The sequence below is a fragment of the Rhagoletis zephyria genome, unplaced genomic scaffold, assembly GCF_001687245.7.
Source record: "Rhagoletis zephyria isolate East Lansing unplaced genomic scaffold, Rhagoletis_zephyria_1.1 Rzeph_scaffold_00956, whole genome shotgun sequence".
Taxonomy (NCBI): domain Eukaryota; kingdom Metazoa; phylum Arthropoda; class Insecta; order Diptera; family Tephritidae; genus Rhagoletis; species Rhagoletis zephyria.
In genome coordinates, this window is record NW_016158040.1 from 48,933 (window position 1) to 62,930 (window position 13,998).

Here is a 13,998-nt window from a genome sequence, read left to right on the forward strand (position 1 = left end):
TAATGCTTCGTTGCACTCTTTCAAGTCTAGAGGAATGAGTTGAGTAAATTGGACTCCAGATTAAAGAGGCTTATTAAGCTTCGAACGAACCAGCGAGTTATACAGAATTTTTCGGGTGTAGAGNGAATAGATCGCCTAGACTCAAGTGATTTCAGATTTATAAGCGTACAGCGGACCGTATAAGATGGTAGGGGATCACTAAAATGGAGTGGTTCAAGAGCGAAGCGAATAATGCTTCGTTGCACTCTTTCAAGTCTAGAGGAATGAGTTGAGTAAATTGGACTCCAGATTAAAGAGGCTTATTAAGCTTCGAACGAACCAGCGAGTTATACAGAATTTTTCGGGTGTAGAGATCTTTGAAATCTCTACCATAGCGCCGCAAAAAAGCAAGATTAGAGTAGGCTTTAGGAATGTTATAGCTAATGTGGTTTATGAAGGTAAATCCCGAATCAAACATCACTCCTAGGTCTGAAAATTCCTTAACTGAAGAAAGTCTTTTATCAGACAGATAATAAGCCGACTTATGCGTATATATGCTCTTTGAAAGAGTCATATGGAGACATTTTTTTAATATTAAGCGGTAAGTTATTTCTGATGCTCCAAGTAGTTAAGTTGTTAAGATCATTTTGTAGTAGCAAAACATCTGACAAAGAAGTGACACTTCTGAAGATTTTTAGGTCATCAGCGTATAGCAAAAACTTGGAATGCTTAAAGCAGGCTCCAACGTCATTAATAAATAAAAGAAAAAGTATTGGGCCTAGGATGCTACCATGGGGTATCCCAGAAGTGGCCTCAAAGGCGTATGATCTCGTATTCTCGATCTCAACAAAAGAAAATCTATTGGAAAGGTATGATCTAACCCAGCACAGAAATGTAGAGGGTATACCTAAACACTCAAGTTTGCGCAATAAAATGCTGTGAGTGACTGTATCGAAAGCCTTTGAGAAATCGGTGTAGACAACGTCTACTTGACGTCCCATCTTGAACGAAGTTATGCAAAAATTAGAAAAACAGGCTAGGTTTGTGGCAGTCGAGCGACCGCTCACAAAACCATGCTGGCACGGATTAATGGAACCTTTGATGGCAAAGAATAGTTTTTCTTTGACCACTTTCATATACATACATATACATACTCAGATGTGAGCAGTCAAACACCTGCGTAATAAATTTTGTATGAAAATATTAATTTTAAATACGAACATATTTAAACGATAATCAAATATAAAGTATTCATTTTTACTATGCATTATTTCCCTCAGTGTAGGGAGTATAAAACACTCATATTTCAAAATTGTTCTATATTTTATAAAGCAATCGCATTTCTGGCTAATATATTTCAGGACGAATGGATAAGGCTTGAGCCAAGAGCATGTGTGAGCAAATCCAATTTTTGGCAAAAAATGTCAGTTACGTCGGAAATAAGACCATACGCAAAAATATCGCTTTATTTCTCAATGTAAAGCCAAATAAAGCCATATGGCGTTATTCCCTATGGCAGATTAGCTCTAGCACGTCAGGACTTCGACGTGCCAAGTACACCTTTTTTGACGATATTGGAGGTTATGTTATAAAAACAACAAGTTTTTTTTGCTCGTTTCTACTTAGGGTACAATTTGGCAGCTATGATTACTCATACTTAAGGCCTGTATGCAGTTCTCAAGAAAATCAAAAATTCCATACAAAATGACGTACAAGAAATGCCTTAGAAATGTTCTTGTGTAAAATTTTCTTGTGGCAGTACGTAGTTCTTAAGAAATTTGCTCCGCTTTCTACTACGGTTTTCTTAAGTTTTTTGTGAAAAAAGAGCAAAAGGCAAGCCAGGTTTGCAACAGAAATATATGCCCGTTCCATTATTTCTTGAGGAAAGAGTGAGGCAACAGGCTGTGAAGTATTAAAAATGTCAAAATTCCTTGAACACACACACGAAATAATGGCAATTTTTTCTTGACCGTTTTCTTGAGAGCTGCATACAGGACATTAATTGTTTGCCTTCCACCCCATTTTGGTGTCTATGCTCTCGGAGTATTCGTGAGAAACATTTTGTGAAAGATTTGCGGGCCTTTACGCAGTGATGAGCTGTATAAACTTTACATGGTGCGGTAGATTTCGATTAAAATCTGGAAGCAATCCAGGTAATTGGAAAGAAAGATAAGCGCAATCCCAGACTTCATCGTACACATAAAAGACAAGTGAAATTAGAAATTCGTTCTTTTTTCAAAATCTGGCAACACTGATCAGAAGTACCGTATGACCAGAGAAGGTTCTCATTCATGCCCATTCTATCCCAAATACAATATCCTTCCTTAAAAGCGGGTCAGCTGCCATCTATCAACGAAAAGCCGTAATATGAGATTACAAAATGAACGTACACCATCCATGATTGTTTAAAGCCGATCATGCGCCATCTATAGAGGAAATGCCCGAATATAAATAACTCGCGATCTTAGCATAAGTGACGCCACCTATCGGCGATAAGCCAACCAGAATAGCAGATTTACGATTTGCATCTTCTCATAAATATACGTTCTCTGGCAACACACTCCACTTACTGCGAGTACTGACATCTACGGTATAGTAGTAAGAAATTAACCCAATGAAGTTGTAACTTAGGGATGATACGAATGCGAATTTTTGGAAAGCAAATTTGCGAATGCGAATATTCACCAACCAGTAAAAACCACAACAATTTTTAACTCAAAAATAAAATATTTATTATCAGTTAAATGTAATGGCACTTAAAATATCTTAAATATTTTGATTTTTTATATATTACTTGTTTATGTTTGTATTTAGTGCTATTTTATTGTAGAATATATATTTAAACATATACTTCATATCAAATTTGTTTTTTAACAATTTGCTTACTTGCTGTTTTCAGAAGAAGATTTCCGACTCTTTTAGAGATTCATGAAGGTTTTCTTAAATTTATGAAAAATGATAAACTATATAAGTATTTAGATGTCTACACTTGCGTAAGAAATAGCAAATTTATCGGAAATAAAATATAATTTGCACTGTCAATATTTATAGGATGCTCACGAGGAGAAACAGTGGTATATACGCTCACTCCAGTATACCTCCGTACACCTTTGTTTTTTGAAATATTCACAATGTTTTGCAAGCAATAATTTTTTTTGTTATTTTTTTGCAACAGTATGGCTCATGCAGCAAACAAAACCATATAAATCGGAGTTCCAAACTGTATACAAAATTTAACGAATTTTCATCAAAATTTTAGACGTTTTACTAATTTTTAATTTCTGGTATGCAGTTTTATAACCTATTCAATTTTTGTATAAGAATGTACAAATTTGAAGTGGCTAAGAAATTGCACTGATTTTTAATAATTTTTTTGCTGACGTATTTTCTGCCATATAAAAAAAATTCGCCCACACCTTAAAGGGAGAAAGATGCCTATAGTTGTCAGCAAAAAAAAAAAAACTAAAAATCAATGCGATAAATTTGAATGGGCTATAAAACTGCATACCAGATCCGAGTAAAAAGTTTAAAATTTCGATGTACATTCGTTAAATTTTCCTTAATTTTTTATACAGTTTGAAACTTTGGTTTATATAGTTTTGTTTGTAGCATGAATCATATTTTGAGTACAAAATTAACGAAAAAATTATAACTTGCAAAAAATTGTGAATATTTCAAAAAAAAAAAACGCAAATATAATGGAGCGAATGTATACATTGGCGGATAAAACTGGATGAAGGGAGTTTTATATCAATATTTACAATTTGTGCATTCACACCTGCCGGATTATCTGGTTATGGGCTTATATTTTTTATTACCTTCCTTTTATTAGCTCGGGATGTAACTATGTAATATTGATGCGCCTAAAAGATGCAACGATTTCTATTCTCAAGTTACATACCTGATGACAGTACGAATGGCAATTATAATAGGGAGGTTTTAGTTTTATAAACTATAATTTTATTAACTCAATTCACATAAACAAAATACACTAGAGAACAATAAATTTTAACCATATAACCAGGCAGGTGTAATGCCCCAAATGTTTTCAAGCTCAAATATTTTTGTTAACGAAAACCACATATGTAAATCAAACTTAGAAATTTTATGCAGAATTTATAAAAATTTCGAGCTCTGTATTCTGAATCTTTGTAAAATTTTTGGGTTATATGTGGACGAACCTAAGCATTCATTTATTTTATATATGTAATTGTAAGTAGGCAAGAAAACTAATAAAATGTAAGAAAATGGAGTTATCATTTTTGCAACTGAAACTACAGATATTTTGCTTTGCACACATATGCATTGTACGCATTGTTGTACTGTAATGTTTGTGAGAGATTTATAAATAATGATATCAAGTTTTATCCATAGCCAGGGAACGGATTTTATGAATGTACATACATATGTATGAAAAATTAGCAGGAAAGAATTTTACTCATACGCCATGTACACCTAAAAAAAATCACGACCCCTTATCCATAGAACAAAAAATTAACTCGATTTTCGGAATCACCGAGCATTTCTATATACGAATTGGATATGTAGTGGCGTCCGTTGAACATTTTTCCTTTTTCTTTTTAAGTTTTTGTCTTTTTTAGTGCCTTTTTTGCTATTTCTAGTGCCTTTTCCAGCCTAGATAGATATAGATATTTAGGTCCTAAAAATCCGTTCCCTGTTCATAAGAATATTGGTTAACCCTTGAAAATACAAATTTTTAGTAACAAACTACAGACATTAAATTTAGTAGATACACTAAGTAAAGTTAAGCATTTTGTATGATTTTCGAATACGAAAATATTCAGATCAAATAATATATGTATGTACGTATGAGTTGCATTTGGGATTACAAGTAGGTAGTCACTCACTAATATATATAAAATGCAAAACGAATGTGTTAACAAGTGTTAATAACAATTACAATTACATACATATTATGTTGTACATATTTAGATGTGGTAAAAAAAATACTAAAATATAATGATAAAAGCAAATATCGTAACGTATCGGATTGAAAATTCGGCTGTATTTTCGAGAATTGTATTTCGAGTATCGTATTTTTCGCATTTAATGCTCGGCAATGCCTCCATCGCACCTCTAGCTCGTGATACATCTGCAATTTGACCCATTTTAGACCGCCAGCACACAAATGCAAATTTGGGTCAGAAATGCGTGACACGAACTCGCCGCTGTGTGGTTGTTAGCTAGAACTATAAATCAGTTATGGGTCCAGCGAGGCTTAACTTGGTTGGTGATTGTGTTACACCACCGATAATGCTGGCCGAGACGATTGTATGTGCCTTATGTTGCTTTTGATGTGGTTGTACGATTGCCGATGTGGCTGATGGCGATGAGACGTTAATGGTAGTGCATGGGTTAATGTTATAAGTGCCACCGGCATAGTGATTCGACGTACCAAAACCTTCACCAGCATTTGCACTAGTACCATTAGTAAGACTACTACAAGTATATGCAACTGACGCCGCGAATGGATGGATTGTTGGTTGGTTGGTTATGGTGTTGTTGGCTTTTTTGGAATTCAGATGTTGTGTTCTTACCATATTCTCAAGCCTAAAATGAGAGTAAGTAAGAGAATACGAAAAATAGGTACATACGGGTACAAGTGAACAAACAAAATGGTTATAATGTTCAGATGCAAGTTAATTTTGAAAATTTTTACTTAGAGCGAAGCCTGTAAGCCCAAGATGATGAGGTATGAATGTACATTTGTAAGTACTACACTTGTATGCAAGTCTGAGTTAAGTGAGTGTGAATTGTTATGTCGATGCGTGTGAGTGAATTTACAATGTTTACTTTTGAATGAGAGTGGCGTGCAGAAAATTGGAATGTTTTTTTTTTTTGTAGATATGTTTACTAAAGCATTGTTAATGACTAGAATGGCGGGCGTGTGCTTTTTTTGTTGTAAGCTAATAGTTTAAATAAAATAATTTGTTCAAAGCATGGGATATTTACTTCAATAAGAAAATGTTGAAGCGAAAATTTTTTACTTTTTTTTTAATTCAAATGGTAGCTAATATTGCGGATTCTCAAAATAAACGACTCTTCAATTTAGGTTCGATAACCTGATAATTACGAGTCCCAACAAATTTTAGTATTTCTTCTGGAATAGATTACCTATGGTATATATTTGAAAGAGGATCTCTTGCTGCCCATATTTGATATTACAGTGCAACAATCTTTTTTAAGGGCGAAATGATACAAACCTAGAAGTTTTCCGTAGAAAATTCTTTAGAATATTTTAACCCTTCTGCGACCTTTTTAATGTCATTTATTCACCCTTTCCGAAAAAGGGGTCAAAATGACCAATTCTTGAGACAGCTTATGGGTTAAAAAATTATACCAAATTATTACCCGTGAAATTTCGCTTTATGAACCCAACCTACATATTTCGCTCCGATATGAATTTTAACATTTTTCCCACTTCTTCTAAAAATACTCAGGCAAAAAATTGCAACCGTATATGGCCATAAAAAAAACTTTGACCTGAGAATGCAAAAAGATATGGAGATTTCACTCTGGGGGTGTAGATCTTTAATCCTGAGTTGGAATCATTCCACACCAGAAAATGACACTGAAATTGTTGCACCCTTTTTTTGTAGGTTTTGATCGATCCCAATATTAACTCTTTACATTGGAGCATACTTCTTGAGCTTACAATATGAATGTACCATACGGCAGTATGGTGGAAAGCCGTAGAGACAAACTATGTACATACATATGCACTTAAAAGTGCACACCATGTTGGGCAGAGTTCTATCAGGTCCCAATGAAGCTTGAATGTCATTAGGTATTCGCCATAGATGTACCTCTTTATCAAGAAGAGTGGCTTCACAGATTGCATGGATGTATTATTTACTCTTTCAGTAATCCATGTATTCAAAAAAAAAAATCTAATCAACATAATTTTCTCTTAAAAACCAAAGCTTCTGTAGAATGTTTCCGTACAGAAAATAGTGGAAAGTTATTGCTTTACTGAACGCTTTGAAGCATGCATTTTTACGGACGGCTCATAATTGGATTATACGTAGGGACGGAGATTTTTTTCAACTGAGCTCTAAATTGAGCAGTATAAATATTCGATTACCACAAAATTGAAATTTTGAAAAAAGGTCTGTATATTCTTAAACGTGCGATGTGTTCGAAAGATCTTGTTTGTTCTGACACGAAAGTTTTTCAAAAGCCTTCATGGTGGAAAACCTTCATGGACAGAAAGCACTTGAGAATGTTCCGTATGAACAAAGCACTTGGTGCCATTCGAGCGATTCCTAGGGCAGCGGTTTTTTCTCTATTCTATTTTTTTAATTTCGTAAAATTTTTAGACATTTATTTTCTTGTTTTTTATTCAGGCATAGTAGTGGGAATAGGGCGGTTAGTCTTTCGGAAGACAGAAAAGAAATATGTATATAGTTGCAGAATAGAAAATTGTCTTACGAAAGGCTTTGATTTTTCAAAAGACTGTGGTGAGTTAAAATACAGTTGCCGGAATCGCTCTTCAAAACACTGCAACTTCTGAGGTTCTCAAGTTCCACGGGCTTGATTTAAGAGAAATAACCATCTTCTGCTGTTACTCTTGGTGTCTTCTTTCATTTCAAATTGTGAGTTGTGGTATTAGTGCTAATTGGAGTTGTTAATTCATTCTTAAATCTGACAAGAAAAACCACTCAACTTTATCCTGTTAGTAATAACAAAAATGGGACCAAATATGAAATTTGAGACTTTAATATTGGAGAATCCGTATGCCAAAGGCCTCTACGGAGGAATTAATTGCTTTCTTAAATAATACAAATAAAGCAAACAAAAATATAATTAGTGAGTCATACGGATCGTTGGCACTCGTTATCGAAATACTGACCACTAATTTTGCCTTCGATTAATATAAAATATGATACAATAACCCTTTATATTATTCCCCATATGTAAAGACTCTGCTCATTAACAAATAACGTAAATTAAAATAAAATTTTCTAAACCAATTTCCGAGTACAGTGTTTCTATCCAAGGGTTAAAAATATGTACGTCTATAATATACAAAATTTTTCCGGTGTAAATACTGGCACAAAATTACTGTTGTTCATAAGGGCTAAACAGATATGTATATAATAACAAACCAAAATTTCTGTAACAAAATTATTGAAATATGTACACATCTTAAACTAATTCTCCAAATACCCCAACAAAATGTGTAATTTAAGGAAAACAAAGGCTCTAAGCTGTTTTGTTTATGTGCCACACAACGTTTCGCTAAATTGTATTCAAGTAATTAAACCCACGCAATGACACGATTATCGGCCTCCTTACGCGCTGCCACCGCGTCCTGTAGTTCCTGCTGCAGCTCCTTTGTCGACAGTTTGCCTTCGCCATCAGCATCGCGATCATCATCATCATCAACAACATGACCGCCATCGTCATCATCATCATCATCACCAGAGCGTTGAGTGTCACCGTTTCGCTTCGAACTACCAGCAACGTTAGGCAGCTTCTTGCCCTTCTTTTTTCGCTGTTTCACTTCCATCTCCTCTTCGACGGACGTTGATATTAATGCAAAATTAGGCGGCGACATAAGTTGTTGACTGGATGCAATAGTAGTATTACCATTAGGCAAGGGAGTTACTGTACAAATGCCTATACCACTGACGGCACCATTGTTACGTACCGCACCGCCACCGCCACCACCACCACCACCACCAGCACCTGCACCTGCACCTGGACTACCCGCTCCTATGCTACCACCACCGTCCGAGCTTGAGAATGAGCTGCGCAATTCTGCTGCGCGTCTATCACTTACGGTCACCATGTCGGCGGCACGTGGTGTAGCTGCTTCGACGATATGCAGTCGCTCGTCCTGCTCATCCACTGTGAGCGCTACGGTCGGCGGTTGATGGTGTATGGTGCCGTAATGCAGATTCATCGACTGTGAGCGACGTGCTGGCGCGGTTGGAAAGGATTTGCGTTGTGTGCGCAACGTCTCATTCTCATAGATCACATCGGGCGTATTGCGTTGATTGAAGAGGTTGCTCAGCATTTGTCGCATATACTTGTTCTCCGCTTCGAGATGAGTAATGCGTTTGTTGGCGTCTTTACGATCGGCACGCATGTGATGAACTTTAGACTAGGGAGGTGGGCGAGAAGGTTGCGTTAAAAGTAAAGCGACGAAACTTTGTTAAAGGATTAATTTAGTATTTACCTTGAGCTCCTCAATGTCGCGCATCATGCGCAAATTGCTTTCATTAAATGCCCACTGCCGTTCTTCGACCATCGCTTTAACCCTGGAATACCCAAATAGAATTTTGTTAGCATAGTTTTGTAGCTCGGTGTACCTACATAGCAAAATTAGAAGGAATGCATGGAACGTTTGAACTAAAATATTCGAGGATCGATAGGATTTCCATTATCGGTACTTTTTTCAAAATTTTTGCTAGACCACATTGTACCAATAAGTATGCCGTTATTTCCATTACATCACAAACAATGAAGGCAATTTCGAAAACCCACATCAGACAATCTACATATCAACCCAAACAATGGTACCAACGATTGAGAATTCACTTTAAATTACACTTATTGAATTCTTCAACTTAGCAGCGGCATTTAACAACATACCCTCGAGCGCAATTACCGCAGAGTGATGGAGTCCGAACTAAATGAAGCTGGGATTCGGATGACAGTCAACGGGGGCATTTCACAGGAGGAGCTCTCCGCGTTATGGGTTATAACAATGAGCCAACTGTTATAGCGCGACGAAAGCGATGTTTAAATAGTGGTTTTAAAGGTAAGTTCCCCCAGACCTTATGCGATCCAATAGAGACTTCTTTCGACTCACTACTTGCCTGGTGACCGGCTGTTTAAAAGTAAACGCAGCGAATACTAAATTAGCTATTTTTACTAGTCCCGCCCTTTTGTGTCTTCGAAATCTATCTTCGACAGAGCGCATCAAGAAAACAGTAACGGCACTTTTCTCTACAAATATGTCCTCACTGTACATACACCCGAAAGTTTAGTCCTTTCCCTACGCGCGGGATCCCTTTTAAATTCAATTTATAAATTTAAGGATATACATAGGTGTCCATTTCGATACGAAATTGAATTTCTCTACCCAAATTAACAATATTGTTTCAAAATAGTATGCAATGCTAGCCTTTATTTGGCGTTATAGTACTTCTTTTTCAGATCCTTACATTCTGAAGATACTTTATGTTTTTCTAGTAAGATCAAGGCTCGACTATGCCTCTTTCATCTGGAGACTGTACCGGTCTTCATATAAATATACACCGCATGGAACGAATCTAGAAATTATTCATAAAATCTAGCTTCGTTCCTTAAATTTTACTGGAACATCTCCTTCATACGAATCGCGCTGTCTGCTTTTGGACTTTAAAACCCTGGGACTAAGTATTAGGTACAAAATTATTTGGGTATTTATGATGTAGTAAATACCAAAGTACTATTTACTTAAGTATTTTGGATGTTACCAAATACCAGGTATACTAGCACTTAGCACTAGTTTCACCTAATCGCCATTTTTATTGATAGTTTTTTTTTTATATATTTATCTATATATTTAGTCTCGAAAACCCCAAATTAGTCCCCAGTATCCTAAAAAGCTCGAAGCCGCCTCGAGAATCCCGAAAGTGCAGTGAAAGTATTTTTCATCTACAAAATACCTGAGTACTTTGGACCAGAGTATTTAGAGCCTGCTAAATACTTTCATTTTTTAAACTTTAGTATTTAGCGGCTTCGAAAAACCCAAGGTTTTTACTAACAGCTTCTAAATACCAAGTATTTTTTACTTGCATATTTAGTAACTCCTAAATACCTACAGCGGCGGTAAAAAAATGGATGGTGTTTCGAGATAAAATTTTTTTGATATTTTTTCAAGCTTTAAGAAAACCGATATAAATCACACTTTCAAACTTTATACATAATTTAGAAAAATTCCACAAATTGTTATCAAAATTTCGAGCTTTTCAACCAGAATTTTTATAAATTTTTGGGTATGCATTTAACAGGCTTATAAAATTTCAGTAAAATAAATGCAAGTTCTGACCGGCTAAAAAATCGTATTAATTTTTAATATTTTTTTTTTTGTATATGGAAATTGTCGTTATCGAGTCTTAAGTATGGTGACTTTCGCGCATAGAAGTTCCATGTTTACTCGACGGCTCACAACGTGAAATTAAATTTGTCAACAAATGCACACGTGTGTGGCGAAATGAGTTTGAACCGATCGTTTCAATTTGTTTTCCGTTTGTAGCCTGCTTTAGTCAATGCATAAATAGTATATTCCTTCACTCACCGATTAAGTAGCGCATCTTCGCGCACGCGTGCCGCTTCCTTCACTTCACGTACCACATCGGTCATCATGCCGGGTGTGTAGGCGCCTAAAATTATGCAAAATTAAACGGATTAAAACATATGATGAACATACATATATCAAATTTCAAAAGGATGTACATAGTATATACGAGTATGTATATGAAAAGTGTAGCACATATTTCATGAAACCCGAACCGAAAGTTCAACGTGATAATTTGATGAAATCACTTTATTTAATAAAGCAAATATTTTGTTTCCGAAAATCAAAAAAAAAAACCAAAAAACATACATACATAAACAGATAAAAAAATAAACATTACAAAGGACAACATACCTGAATGATAAGTTGGCGCTGGACTTTGCATACCACCAAATCCACCGCCAAATACCATGGGTTGGCTGTGTGTACTTAATCCACTCAAGCTATCTCTACGGTGTCTCAAACCCCAATTGGGTGCGTGCTTTAAAGCTTCAATATCAACTAAAGAGTTTGTTTTTTTAATGGTGTTTTATTGTTGTTTAAGAGCGTTTCGAAAGAGAGAGGAAGAGACAAAAGAACAAAAAGGGAAGACAAGGAAACAAATAAAAAATTAAAATACAAACACAAATAAAAATATTTACAACAATAAATATGAGACTACGAAACATTAAATGACAATTGCAAATACATATGTACAATTACATGAATACATACATACGTACTTTAAATAGAGGGTCGTAAATAAAAAAGTAAAATAAGTAGGTAGATAATTTTGCATTTAATTGTTGGTAATTAAGCACACAACAAATATGTGCAATTGCACGCTTATAACTAGACAAATTTTTATATGCTGCTTAGTAAACTAATGAGGTGTGCAAGTAGGTATACAAAATGCGCAACTACATACATATGTATATTAGTGCGGATCGGTCCCCATACAAAAAAAAAGTTTTTCCAGTCCACCCCTAGGATTAAAGATATTTTGAAGGCGATCCCAAAAAAAAATTGTTAAAGAAAAAGTTTCACAGAATTTAAAGGCCTTTTGACAGACTAAAAAAAAATGGAATTTAGGTATGATGTGAAACGAGATACCGACAGTCACTACTAGAAGTTGAACTCGGAGTAAAAAATGATTAAGGTAAAAATTGTGGCGGCTTCCAAGCCATGAACAACGGTGTACGGCTCATTAAAATCGGACTTAAAATGGCGACGTAGTGTCAAAAAAAGTAAATAGCCCATCGGGGGGGCGTGGCAAAAAAATAAAAAAATTTTTTGCGATCGCCTTCAAAATATCTTTAATCCTAGGGGTGGACTGGAAAAACTTTTTTTGTCGATCCACCCTAATGTATATACATGTTTATGCATATAAATAAAATGTACTTCTTTGAATTAGATATTTACAAATTGTTCCCGCAATGTCTTGAAGTATGTACCTAATTGCTTTAGAGAAATGGTCTGAGTATTAATGGTAAATATGTAGGTGGTTAGATGCCTAATGTGAGAAAATTTAAAGTATACAAACGTTTAAGTATCCAAGTATTGTGTATAATCACAAAAACTTTTGAGCCAATGAATAAAAGATAAATGCGTATGTAGTTTCATACATAAGTATTCATTTTGTAGCAAAGCGCTTCTCAAACTATGGTACGCGTGCCCCATCGTGGTAAATGTGACAGGTGGTGGAGTAGTAATAGAAAACAATCGATGGTACTGTCGATAGTATCGATAATTTTATATTCTATAACAGTTCAACGAAAAAATCCTATTTCCCCATGCATATAAAATACATGGAGAACTTCATGGGCTTTGAGCAGTTCTAAATATAATTTTTTTTTACAAAAAAAAAAGTGTATTTTTTTTTCTTAAAAAATCATAGCGGTGAGAGTTTAACATTTTAATTTTTTTTTGACCACCATTCTGTGTTCCCATTGAACAACACGCTTTATAAAAAAAGTTCGTTTTGGGAAACTGCCACTGCTAGTAACATAAATCGCTTTTTTCCTATTTGTGTTATAAGCCAGGACGGAAAATAATCATAATTTTTTAAATTTTAACCAAAAAAAATCAAAAAGTTGTAATCGTCTTAAAACAGTTTAACACAGTATTTGTGCTCGTACGTCCTACCGTAATTTACAACGATTTTTATTTTTAGAGTATAATCAGTAATGAGTAAAAATAATATTTAATATTTGAGTTTTAATTTTTCGCTCAAAGTTAATTATTATTACTTGATTTATTTTTTTTTTCGTTCAAAAATAATGCTTATTTTAAGATTTTTATTTTTTCGTTCAAAGGTAATAATTACTATTGAGTTTTATTTTTCACTTAAGAATAATGATCGTTCAAAAAAACTCAAAACTTATGCCAGCGTGGTTTCCGTCGTATCCTTTTCAGAGGTAGCGACTCTCTAATACAAGGAATAAGTTCCAAATTTTTCAGGTCAAAATTTCAGTAAGTTGCGTCTTTATGGTCTTATCAATTTTATAAATAATCATTATTTTTAGGAGGAAAATAAAACTCAATAATAACACTGGTCTACAAATTTCAACTTTTTTTCTGCGAATAAGACGGGACCTGGTGTTTCTGAACGGATTTTTCGTGCTGAACACGAATCCGGGGTCAAAAATGTCCCATCACGTCACGTTTTCGAGAAAAAAGGGGTTGAAACCCCTAAAAACAGCGTTTTTGGCCATTTTCGAAAAATT

The 13,998-nt window shown here is 34.9% G+C and overlaps 1 protein-coding gene and 1 long non-coding RNA gene across 4 annotated transcripts in view; one reads left to right on the forward strand and one right to left on the reverse strand.

Annotated features, from left to right (window-relative positions):
* The first annotated feature begins 4,150 nt into the window (after positions 1–4,150).
* LOC108362184 (uncharacterized) overlaps positions 4,151–13,998 on the forward strand; it is a 17,300-nt gene continuing 7,452 nt past the window's right edge. The window contains exons 1-2 of the long non-coding RNA XR_001847425.1: positions 4,151–4,375; positions 7,455–7,457. This is a non-coding gene — a long non-coding RNA (uncharacterized LOC108362184). The remainder of the gene's footprint in view (positions 4,376–7,454; positions 7,458–13,998) is intronic.
* The window catches only part of LOC108362183 (myb-like protein AA), a 40,684-nt gene continuing 31,309 nt past the window's right edge, over positions 4,624–13,998 (reverse strand). The window contains exons 5-9 of one of the 3 annotated variants that reach the window (XM_017615052.1): positions 11,648–11,794; positions 11,294–11,378; positions 9,185–9,266; positions 8,271–9,109; positions 4,624–5,550 (exon numbers count right to left, since the gene is read on the reverse strand). In XM_017615052.1, coding sequence (XP_017470541.1) covers positions 5,190–5,550; positions 8,271–9,109; positions 9,185–9,266; positions 11,294–11,378; positions 11,648–11,794 — 1,514 coding nt within the window. In that variant the 3' untranslated portion in view covers positions 4,624–5,189. The remainder of the gene's footprint in view (positions 5,551–8,270; positions 9,110–9,184; positions 9,267–11,293; positions 11,379–11,647; positions 11,795–13,998) is intronic. The other 2 variants (XM_017615054.1, XM_017615053.1) reach the window with 2 other exon arrangements.